Source organism: Odocoileus virginianus, chromosome 15, assembly GCF_023699985.2.
Source record: "Odocoileus virginianus isolate 20LAN1187 ecotype Illinois chromosome 15, Ovbor_1.2, whole genome shotgun sequence".
In the NCBI taxonomy this organism is placed as follows: domain Eukaryota; kingdom Metazoa; phylum Chordata; class Mammalia; order Artiodactyla; family Cervidae; genus Odocoileus; species Odocoileus virginianus.
Window position 1 is genome coordinate 49,486,116 of NC_069688.1, and position 12,902 is coordinate 49,499,017.

The window sequence follows — 12,902 nt, forward strand, 5'->3', positions numbered from 1 at the left end:
ATTGCTGGTCAAAGAACAGTTCCATTTCGAGTTTAGTTGGTAACGCTAAATTGGTTCCCCAGAGTTGTGCTGACAGCTCTCCTCTCGACAGTATGTGAGATGCTTCTTTCAGTACACACTCACCCACCCTTTCAACCTTTATTAGCCTAGTGTGTACAGAGATGGTATCTTCTGTTTGAATTTTCATTTCTAGTGTGTTGAACACTGTTTCCATTCTTCCTAATTTTTGTATTTCTTTTTCTCCAAACTCTTCTCCCTATATCCTTGCTCATTTTACCACTGAGTTGTACATCTTTTTCTTACTAATGTGTAAAAGCCATTTGTATACTAAGGAAAGTTGTTCATTGTTAATATTTTACTGATTTATCATGTCTTTCTATTTTATTGTGCTTTTACCATATAAAAATATTAAATTTCTTAGTATTCAAGTTTGTTTATTTTCCTTTAAGGCATATTTGTTTATTTGCACAATGTTTTGGAAAGGCTTCCTAAGTGGGATCACCATATGTTCTAGTTTGTTCCCATTCTATTTTAAGGGCTTCCCTGGTGACTCAGATGGTAAAGAATCTGCCCACAATGCAGGAGACCTGGGTTTGATCAGGAAGATCCCCTGGAGAAGGGAATGGCAACCCACTCCAGTATTCTTGTCTGGAGAATTCCATGGACAGGGGAGCCTGGCGAGCTACAGTCTGTGAGGTCCCAAAGAGTAGGACACAACTGAGTGACTAACACATACACATCCTCTTTTAAATATTAATAGCACCTTCATTCACTCTTACTAGGTTCTTACGTGGATAATAAATTATGTGGTTATCAAATTTCTAAAAGTATGTTTGAAAAATTCTCCAGGTGATATACATTAAATACCACTGGTTTAATGATTTAAGTGATAAATTCTTAGGATCCCCAAGATAGTCTATTCTTTGATCCATATATTGAACCCTGGAGTACAGGCAGCATTTTAAGATGCAAGAGAAAATAATAACTGTAAAGAAGAAAATATGCAGAAAATTTTAGTTGAGTCTACCATTACACTGTATTTCCCTCAGAATTAAGGGAATATGCAGCAGATGATGGGAAGGTATAAACTGTTGGACATGAGTTAAGTTTGCCTGGGTGAAATGGTTTTCTAGATTTGTGTTAGAAAAGTAAATGTGACTTTCTTAAGAATATGTGTGACTGTCACCTCAGGGAGCTTTTTTTTTTTTTTTTACCTTTAATTCTGATATAAAGATCACCCAGAAAAATACATTAACCGTGAGTCTGTAGGTCAGTGATTTATCACAAAGTGAATATACCTTTGTAACCACTGTACATGTGCCATTTCTCAAAAGGTAGCTACGTCCTGACTTCTGACATATATTAGAGAGTAACTCTACCTGTTGTTAAACTTTATTTAAATGGAATTATACAGCACACAGCCTTCCCTGGTAGCTGGTAAATAATCTGCCTGCAATGCAGGAGACCCCGGTTTGATTCCTGGTTGGGGAAGATCCCCTGGAGGAGGACATGGCAACCCTCTCCAGTATTCTTGCCTGGAGAAGCCCCGTGGACAGAGGAGCCTGGCGGGCTACAGCCCAGGGGGTTGCAAAGGGTCGGCAGCACTCGGCAACCAAGCACAGCACACACACACCCTTTTATGAGAGATTCATGTTTGTTTTATGAGTGGCAGTATGTTGTTCATTTTCATTGCTTTCTGGTATACTAGAGTGGAATGAATATATCACAATTTATTTCTCCATTCTACTGTTGATAGAAATATAGGTTGTGTCCAGTGTTTGGGCTTGTTATAACTAGTGTTGCCATAAATATTGTTATATGAATGTTTTGATACATGTATGCATTCATTTATCTTGTGCATTCATATCTAAGAGTATCAGTATGTAATAGATACTATTACATATTGTACTAATAGAGTATCCATATGTCCAAATTTGGTAGATACTGTTGAACAGTTCTCCAAAGTAGTTATGCCATTTTACACTCCTATCAGCAGTCCACATCTTTGCTAACATTTGGAAATGTCTATTGGAATTTTAGCCATCCTGCCAGGTATGTTGTGTCTTTCAGTATGGCTTTGATTTGTACAACAAATGACGTTGAGCACTTTTTCATATTCTTTTGTGAAGAGCCTATGAGCGTCCCTCACCTGTTTTTCTATTTTTCTGCTTTGTCTTGATTTCTAAGTATTCTTTCTATATTCCAGTTACTGGTCCTTTATTAGTTTTATGTGGCAAATGTCTTCTCCCACTCCCTTAATACTATCTTGTGATTTTATTGTAGTCCAATTAACAGTCTTTTATGGCAGGTACTTTAGTATGTTTCATTTAAGAAATCTTTTATTGAAATATTCTCTTCTACTGACTGCTAGAAGTGTTATGATTTTACTTCTCACATTTAGATCTATTAACCATCTGGAATTGATTTTTATGCAGAGGGTTACCTATAGGTTAAGTTCCTTTTCTCAGATGGTAACCAGTAAAACAGTACTATGTTGTTTTTGTTTTGTTTTTGACAAGGCCATTCTTAATGCTCAGCAGGGTCACCTTTGACAGTAAGTCAGGTATTCATGTGTGTAAGTGGGACTTTTTTCCTGGACTGTGTTTTGTTCCCCATTGGTCTTTATATCCATCTTTGTGTTGTACCACACTGTCTTCCTAATTACTGTAACTTTATAATGAGTGATTATTTCTGCCAGTGTAAGAGAATCTGTTCCCTCTCCACATACACATTATTCTTCAAAGTTGTATAAGCTCTTCTTAGCCCTTCGTATTTGCATGTATATTTTATAGTCAGTTTTTTAAAAACTCCTAAAGGCAGTGGGAATCATTGAGGTTTGAGTATGATAAAAATCAGAAGTTTTATACAAGATCTTAATAATAAGGTCAACTCAAATCTAGATTCTTTTTTTTATGAAATATTTATATACTTTAAAATTCAAAAGAATGTGTTTTTTTTCCATTTATTTTTATTAGTTGGAGGCTAATTACTTTACAATATTGTAGTGGTCTTTGCCATACATTGACATGAATCAGCCATGGATTTACATGTGTTCCCCATCCCAATCCCCCCTCCCGCCTCCCTCCCCATCCCATCCCTCTGGGTCTTCCCAGTGCACCAGCCCTGAGCACTTGTCTCATGCATCCAACCTGGGCTGGTGATCAGTTTCACCCTTGATAGTATACTTGTTTCAATGCTGTTCTCTCTGAACATCCCACCCTCACCTTCTCCCACAGAGTCCAAAAGTCTGTTCTTTACATCTGTGTCTCTTTTTCTGTTTTGCATATAGGGTTATCTTTACCATCTTTTTAAATTCCATATATATGCGTTAGTATACTGTATTGGTCTTTATCTTTCTGGCTTACTTCACTCTGTATAATGGGCTCCAGTTTCATCCATCTCATTAGAACTGATTCAAATGAATTCTTTTTAATGGCTGAGTAATATTCCATAGTGTATGGAATAGTACATATAGTGTATATGTACATATACATAGTACAGTACATATACTATATGTACTATATAGTGTACATATAGTGTATATATACAACAGCTTCCTTATCCATTTGTCTGCTGATGGGCATCTAGGTTGCTTCCATGTCCTGGCTATTACAAACAGTGCTGCGATGAACATTGGGGTACACGTGTCTTTCAGATCTGGTTTCCTCGGTGTGTATGCCCAGGAGTGGGATCGCTGGGTCATAAGGCAGTTCTATTTCCAGTTTTTTAAGGAATCTCCACTCTGTTCTCCATAGTGGCTGTATGAGTTTGCATTCCCACCAACAGTGTAAGAGGGTTCCCTTTTATCCACACCCTCTCCAGCATTTATTGCTTGTAGACTTTTGGATAGCAGCCGTTCTGACTGGTATGTTATGGTACCTCATTGAGATTTTGATTTGCATTTCTCTGATAATGAGTGATGTTGAGCATCTTTTCATGTGTTTGTTAGCCATCTGTATGTCTTCTTTGGAGAAATGTCTGTTTAGATCTTTGGCCCAAATCTAGATTCTTAAGATTAAATAATACCTTTGTTATATCAGCATTGGTTTTAAATCTCGTGTAGACTGTTCACTGCTAACGTGCTATGTGCTGAGTCTGACTCTTTGCAACCCTATAGACTGTAGCCTACCCGGCTCAGTCCATGGGATTCTCTAGGCAAAAATACTGGCGTGGGTTGCCATGCCCTCCTCCAGGGGATCTTCTCGACCCAGGGATTGAACTCATGTATCATTACATCTCCTGCATTGGCAGGCAGGTTCTTTACCACTCGCTCTACCATAAACTGGCCTTATTTTAAGAAATCAAAACCAAAAACCAGTGATTAAAGTACATACTTGTTTGATGTTTCATAGAGAGTTTGCAAGTTTATTAAAAAGACATGCACATGGTGAATACAATTAAATAATCTTGGTGTTTTGTTTTCTTCTGTTTTTCAGAACATCTGTGATAAGTCTTCTATAGATTGGACTCTTTCAAGAATTCTCTGAAGGAACCAAGTAGGATTTTCTAACATCATGACTTAATCTGAATGCAAGAACAAGAAATAGATTTTATCTTTAAATATAATGAAGGGCTGTGTGTAAACACAGACCCTGACTCAATTCTAATGAGCATTTTAGACATGAGTTTACATCGGCAGATGGGTTCAGATCGAGATCTTCAGTCTTCTGCTTCGTCTGTGAGCTTGCCTTCAGTCAAAAAGGCTCCCAAAAAAAGAAGAATTTCAATAGGCTCTCTGTTTCGGAGGAAAAAGGATAACAAACGTAAATCAAGGGAGCTGAATGGCGGGGTGGATGGAATTGCAAGTATTGAGAGTATACATTCTGAAATGTGTACTGATAAGAACTCCATTTTCTCTACAAATACCTCCTCTGACAATGGGCTAACTTCCATCAGCAAACAAGTTGGAGACTTTATAGAGTGCCCCTTGTGCCTTTTGCGGCATTCTAAAGACAGATTTCCTGAAATAATGACTTGTCATCATAGATCTTGTGTGGATTGCTTACGACAATATCTGAGGATAGAAATTTCTGAAAGTAGAGTTAATATCAGTTGCCCAGAATGTACTGAACGGTTTAATCCCCATGATATCCGCTTGATATTAAGTGATGATGTCTTGATGGAAAAATATGAAGAATTTATGCTTAGACGGTGGCTCGTTGCAGATCCTGATTGTAGGTGGTGTCCAGCTCCAGACTGTGGGTAAGAAGGTTTTGTTTGATTTTTCTTGAGTTAATTTTTTTCTCTAAACTTTCTGTTACTTAAAAGAAAAGTCTTAACATGCCAAGTAGTTAATTCACTCAATAGGCGAAAATATATTGAGTATATACTGTGTGTCAGGTACAGTGTTAGATGTTCATTTTTATATTGTCTTTCCACCATATATTCACATAGGCTATTTTCAGAAGAAAAGGATAAGATGGTAGAGTACAGGATCTAGTCATATTGATTTTCCCCATCCACTTGGAGAATTTTTACTTTGGTATAATAGATAAAATGGTCAGACATTTTGTTAGTTTGCTTTTGGTGGGAGAGTTATTTGTATTAACTTAAATGACCCTTTCAAAAGGCCTCTTAATATGTGCCACTGTATGATGTGTTTCTGTAGGAATGTGTAAGTACTTACTAGTCTCGAGATCTGGAGGTTATGTAACACTTCATTTGCCTCAAGTTTGTGAACTACAAATACTTTCCCAGTATTTAAAATAAAATAATTTTGCTTGTATCTTTGGTTATTATGTTAACAGCAGTCCCTGTTAATAGCATTTACCATGTATGGTTATCAGGACTAGGAAGAAGTAGTCATAGGCTTTTCAAGAATAAGGAAAGCCATGAAGACTAGGTGAAATTTAGCACTCCATTAGTAAGCCAGAGATTATAAATAGGAGTTTGGGAAAACCCAGAACTTCCAAGATTATCTGGATATCATCAGAGACAAGGCTGGAATGTGATTTATCAAATCACTCTATCAAATGACAATTTTAGGACTCTGACTAGTCAAATTCATTATTAAAAGCTTACGGAACAGCAAATTTCATGTTGCATCTAGTCTGTGAATTCTGTAGTTTTAAATAAGAAAATAATAATATGTTTATAGCCTGTGCAAATTCCAACCAGTTTTCCCAGGTCTCACTAGCACTCACTTGACTATCCACCAAGGATTTCTGTGTAACATAAAGCATTAAAAATATTATCTAATTATTTAACATTTTATGAATCCATTAGTTGTGTGAAAGACTCAGAGGTACTATTCAGTTTCAGATCTGTATTATGATCTCCTGTACTACAGGATGCTCATACTGTAGCATAAATCACAAAATAATATATTAAAGATATTATCTAAACTGGCCGAGGTTGCTGTGCTTCCAGGTCTATGGTAAAAGCAAACTCTGAGACCTCTAAAGGGTTAAATTCTCAAGAAAAAGATGGGAAGAAAATAGAGATAATGAACAGTGCATGTAAAGAATTTGAACCAGCAGAGAACAGTTTAGGTGTGGTTATATCACTCTTGATCCTATGGACCCCTGCAGAATAGTTTTCACTATGCAGGTGTGCACATTCAGTAGAGTAGATTTCAAGTCAATTGCAAATTTTAGGTTAAAAAACAGGCTTATGCAAGTCATTATAGCAAATATCCCTATAGCAGGAGTTCAAATAGGGAGGTGTATATTGCATTTCTCTGGAGAAAGTGTGATTTTCTAACTGTCTCTCATGGAACCCCAGGATAAGTTGTGCTTCACAAGTTCCTTTAAGCATTTAATACTTTAAGAGAAAATGATGTAACAAATTAAAAAGATGCTTATCTGTAGCAACCTGTGACCAGGAGAGATTCAAAGAATAAATCCAAGAGCGTAAGCTTTCTGGTCACCAAATAGGTGTGTTCTCTTGTGCTGGGTTGATGGATCATGTCATCATAGAAGATAATGTCAACACTATCAGCCTGAAAGAACACAGTAAGTAAGGCTGACATAGATTTTTGCTTGTGTAAGAACTTGATTTGGGGAGAAGCATGCCAAACCAACTGGGAAAGGATTGATATTCACTATATAGAATTGTGAAAATTAGCTATTTGAGGGGAAAAAAATTAGATTGTCATAACATATAATAGATCAAAACAAAGTCAAAACAGATTATAGAGGTAAGTTATATAAATAAAAGGAAAAAAATTAAACTATAGGAAAATATGGGTGATTGGTTAGCTCACCTACTATTATATTAATAAAGTTGAACACACATTTACCCTATAACTTAGAAGATTCATTTCTAGTTAAAGACCGTAGGGAAACTCTTTAACTTCTGGGCCAGGAGACATCTATTTAGGAGACATCTTTAAGAATGTTCTTTACAGCAAAGAAACAAACAAAAAATACTGATTAACAATAAAATGGATAAAATAACATTTAGTTTCATGGTTACCTCTTGTGAAGAAAAAGAAGGGATATGAACTTCAAGGGATAATCAGGGAACTTCTCAAGCTACAGCTAAGTAAGGTAACAACAGATTCTGGTTTGCCCAACGTAGTTCCAGTTCATGATTATGGTACTGATGTACATTTTAATAGCATTACCTTTCTTTTTCAGGGTGTTCCGTTAGGTTGCAAATTAAATGATCACCCTACTGATACTGTTCTTAACTTGTGTGGTAGATGCAGGGGGTATTCATTTTATTATTCTTTATAAAACCTTTGGTAGGTATGATATTTCTCCATAAATTTAAATTTTTTTCATAATTTCATACTTTTAAGTATTTTGCACATTTTCTTCTTGTTGAGACTTCATTGGTAAAAAGTAAAATGGCTTAGTATTTTAAGTATTTTGCAGAGGAAGACATGAATGTTAACTCAAATATAAACTAACATAAAATAATAGAAATACTTATTTGATAGATTCTCTTATGAAAACCACTTGATTTGTTATATAAGTTGAATAAGAACTAGCCTGGATTAACTTGGCTATAAATTAATTTTTGGTTTTGGTGGTTGTCAATCTTACCCACAAAAGACAAAGAAAATGCCACAGAGATTATTTTCATTTGTTTTTTATTTATGCTGATAACACTAGATTGTTGAGAGCATATTTTGTATACTTATGTTGTAGATTTTATGGTTGTGTTATGTGGAAAAGGTCACCTTGTGACAAAATGTATATGTGTGCTTTGATAACATGGAATACTGCATGAGATCATGGAGTATTAAAAGTTATAGTTGTACTTAGCATGAGTGTGGACAGACTTGATTTTGAATATCATATCACGTTGTTTTAAGGATTGAGAAGGGTTTTAATACGATTGCTAGAGTAATCCCGAGCATACAGGAAGCTTTTTATAACTCTTATTTATCATTCCTCATCTCCATTTCTGAAGTTTTATTTATTTATTTATTTTTAATCAGATAGTTATTCAACTATTTAATGTACCTTTGTGCCAGGTACTGGGCATTTTTAATAATAAACAAAAAGATGAAAATCTCTTCCGTCTTGGAACTTACTTAAATCTTTGGATTTGCAGAGGGAAATTTTTTTATTTAAACTACATTTATTGCTGAAATCTGGCACAAGGGATACTGATAAATATCTGGCTGTTGGCAGTTATTCATAGCAATGCTTAACCCACAGTATATGTTAGGACTACAGACATGCTTATGCATGTAGTATTTTAATCCCTTTCATTGCATTCAATACATTATACTTAAGAGACTCTTTCCAGAAATGCTAGATGTAAAATTTTGTCTTTTCTCTTGCATTTGATACTTAATCAAAATGACCATTTTCTGTATCTGACACCAATTTTACTTCACCCTGTGGTTTATTTAACACACTGAGAAATAATTGTTCTTAGCTCAGAGTAAAAAGAAAACCTGATCTGGTTTCTATTTGAGATCTCTGAGGGTTTCTGACGTAATATTCTCTCTACTCTTCTGAGGGCCAGAGAAGATTAAGCTTGTTTAAAGGACAGTATGTATTTCTGAAAACCTCTGTTGAGAAAGGGTCTAGGAGGCCAAACCTCTGTGGTGATTTAATCAGGGTAGTTAGCTGGACTGCTTCTTTTTTTTTTTTTTTTTTTTTTTTATTAGTTGGAGGCTAATTACTTTACAGTATTGTAGTGGTTTTTGCCATACATTGACATGAATCAGCCATGGATTCACATGTACTCCCCATCCCAGTCCCCCCTCCCACCTCCCTCCCCACCCGATCCCTCCGGGTCTTCCCAGTGCACCAGGCCCGAGCACCTGTCTCATGCACCCAACCTGGGCTGGTGATCCGTTTCACCCTAGATAATATACATGTTTCAATGCTGTTCTCTTGAAATATCCCACCCTCGCCTTCTCCCAGAGTCCACAAGTTTGTTCCATACATCTGAGTCTCTTTTTCTGTTTTGCATATAGGGTTATCGTTACCATCTTTCTAAAGTCCATATATATGTGTTAGTATACTGTAATGGTCTTTATCTTTCTGGCTTACTTCACTCTGTATAATGGGCTCCAGTTTCATCCATCTCATTAGAACTGATTCAAATGAATTATTTTTAATGGCTGAGTAATATTCCATGGTGTATATGTACCACAGCTTCCTCATCCATTCGTCTGCTGATGGGCATCTGGGTTCCTTCCATGTCCTGGCTATTATAAACAGTGCTGCGATGAACATTGGGGTGCACATGTCTCTTTCAGATCTGGTTTCCTTGGTGTGTATGCCCAGAAGTGGGATTGCTGGGTCATATGGCAGTTCTATTTCCAGCTTTTTAAGAAATCTCCACACTGTTTTCCATAGTGGCTGTACTAGTTTGCATTCCCACCAACAGTGTAAGAGGGTTCCCTTTTCTCCACACCCTCTCCAGCATTTATTGCTTGTAGACTTTTGGATAGCAGCCATCCTGACTGGCGTATAATGGTACCTCATTGTGGTTTTGATTTGCATTTCTCTGATAATGAGTGATGTTGAGCATCTTTTCATGTGTTTGTTAGCCATCTGTATGTCTTCCTTGGAGAAATGTCTGTTGAGTTCTTTGGCCCATTTTTTGATTGGGTCATTTATTTTTCTGGAGTTGAGCTGGAGGAGTTGCTTGTATATTTTTGAGATTAATCCTTTGTCTGTTGCTTCGTTTGGACTGCTTCTTGAACATGCCAGTCTGTACAGGTTCAGAGAAAAATCTGGCCATGGCCATGGCTGAGGAAAAGAATTGTGGTGAGGGACATGTAGGAGGGGAAGTATAAAATCTGTCTTGGATAAAAATATCTATTACCTTCTGCCTAGGAGACTTAGTTTGTACATTGTCTAGGTAAATAGAAAAAAAATGGCATTTTAATGTCTGTCATCACTTGTTTCAGTTGGCTAAGACTACCCTACTATTAGCACACAGTATCCATGTCATCTCCTGTGAGTACTTCTGACTTTACTGGGGAGCTTTGAATATGCAGGAACGTTTATTATACTAGAATATAAAAAGTGATTTAATATTTGTGAGCAGGAAGACAAATACAAAAATAAAACTATATTTTTCTTTATAACCATAGGTTTACCCCATGATAAATAAAGAGTTATTGAATGAACAAATCTGACTATATGCATTAATATAGATCGTATATCTTAGGAACAGTTAATAAACCATTTTAAAGTAATGTGCTCAACTGTAATCAGGTTTATGAAGCTTTGAGCGGATTTTCTGACATTTAAATGGCTCTAAACACTAACTTACTCTGGTGGAAGAAACTGTTAATAATGGATTAAAAAGAATGGCACCATAGGTTTAGGAACTAAAGAATATGTATTTTTAGAATTTTATGCTATCTGTATGACTCTTAATTCCCGTCCTCTTCGGGTTTTAGCCATAACTTGCCCAATTTTCGACATGCTGGAAATGCTTTTGTAAGCTAACCTTTTAGAAATTTTATAACAGACAACAGATCCAACTTTGATTTTCTCCCAAGAAAACAAATACACGTGCCTTAGAAAACAAGAACTGAGTTGATATATAAGACACAGGAGACATAACAACTTTCTCTTACTAATTAGTCAGCTAAAGAAGTTAGCTTTAGATATGCATCCTAAATGGCTTGGTAACACTCCACCCTGAAATTAGACAGACTTCTGCAAATAGCCTGGGCAGTTCTCGACAACTGTAGACCTTCCTTGCAGCATGTACGGGAAAGCAGAACAGAAAGCATCCTATCTAGGAAAGCAGATCCTGAAAGGAGGAACCAGGAAATGAACCTCGCTTTGTCTAGACTGTCTCTCAAATACGTAAATTAAGTCACTCCTTTTCCACGGAATAATAACTTCTTGCTAGTGGAATCATGAGCCTTTTGATTTGAATGTAAAAACTGACTTTTCCCCTTAACTGGACCAACTGATTTCAGTGTTTCTAATTATATTTTTTTGTTCTTTAAAGGTTTTGTTAATTAAGGCTTTGTGCTTTTGGGGAGAGTTACCTTGGACTCCTGGATAAAAATTTTTTCCCCTCATTTTTTAATTAAAACATTTATTGAGATTATTATATCTGTCTTAGGATTACATTTCATGTTAGGTATAGTTTGTTCTTCTTTCTTGTTCCTTCATAAAGAATTTGTTCTAGGTGGAATATACAACCCTAGTTGGTATTCCTACTTCCACGGTGCTTTTTTATGGAACTCTAGTACTGTGAAACACTCCCAGGAAATAGATGTCTTGGTCAAATAAATTTAGAAAATAATGTTTACTATTTATGTACACGATTGGTATGTTAGTAGCATCAACACATACACACTATCGTGTGTAAAGGGGAGAGTTGGGGAGAAATTACTGTAAAACATTGGGAGCCCAGTCTGGTGCTTGTGATGACCTAAAGGTCGGGTGGGGGTGAGGGAGGGAGGCTTACGAAGGAGGGTGTATATGTGTGGTTATGGCTCATTCACATTGTTCTGCATGACAGAAACCAACACACGTTGTGAAAATTAAAATAACAAAAAATAAAGAAAAAATTATCTTAGCAAATCCTGTTGTAAAAAAAATATAACTTTACCACAGTTCTTTCTTAATATGGATCGCCTTTAGTAATCCAACAAATAGAAAATATTTCTGGAAAAACTTCTGTTTCAGTCCCCTTCTCTCTTCCCCACTTTCTCCTGCTAAGTAGAAAGGTTTAAGCATTTCAAGTAACTGGAGACCTTTAGCTGAAAAATAGAGATGGAAAGTAAGACTTGAGTTAAATAAGGAATCATAAAAGGAAATAGAACTGTCTTCTGAACCAAGGTTTGAGTACTGTTTAAGCTAGAGATCTTTAGTTGGTTAACTAATATTATTCAGTTATTTCTATTAACTGCTGAGCATGTTATTTTCACAAATAATACATAATGCACTAGAGCATTGAAAATTTTCTTTAAAGCAAATGCTTTACCATTTGCTTCCATTATAATTGAAAGTTATTTTCTAGTGGAAAAAAAGTGTGGCTCCCACACAATGAAAATCATCTTCAAGAGTCCTGTCATTCTGTTTTCAAAATATGTGAATGCTTCATACATTTAATTCCTTGGTATATTATACAATAAAATGATAAAATGTGCTTAACAGTTACTATTAGGATTGAATATGTATGAAGATGGAATACTTAACATAGTAAACACTCAGTAATTATTAGCATAAGAAAAATTTTCTAGACAAAATACCCTAACTATTATGGTTATCAGAATTCAGTCATGAAAATATTTGGTTAGTATTATTAAAGGCAATCCCGTTTTTCTTTGGAATTCGTTTAGATTGAATGGGACTTAAATGTTTAGTTATGCACTAGGAATACCTTAGCTTTTCTATTTAAGAGAATGCTGCAGAGTAGCATGAAACAATTTTGATGTACTTTAGTTCTAACATTTGAGTCCATATGATGTGTTATAACTATTCCTTTCTTTTCCTCTCCCCCACCTCTCTCTCCTC

General features: G+C 35.8%; 1 protein-coding gene across 2 annotated transcripts in view; it reads left to right on the plus strand.

Moving 5' to 3' along the window:
- RNF19A (ring finger protein 19A, RBR E3 ubiquitin protein ligase) overlaps nt 1-12,902 on the plus strand; it is a 55,826-nt gene that overhangs the window by 22,758 nt on the left and 20,166 nt on the right. For both annotated transcript variants that reach the window (XM_020900011.2, XM_020900012.2), the window contains exon 2: nt 4,437-5,202. In XM_020900011.2, coding sequence (XP_020755670.1) covers nt 4,529-5,202 — 674 coding nt within the window. In that variant the 5' untranslated portion in view covers nt 4,437-4,528. The remainder of the gene's footprint in view (nt 1-4,436; nt 5,203-12,902) is intronic.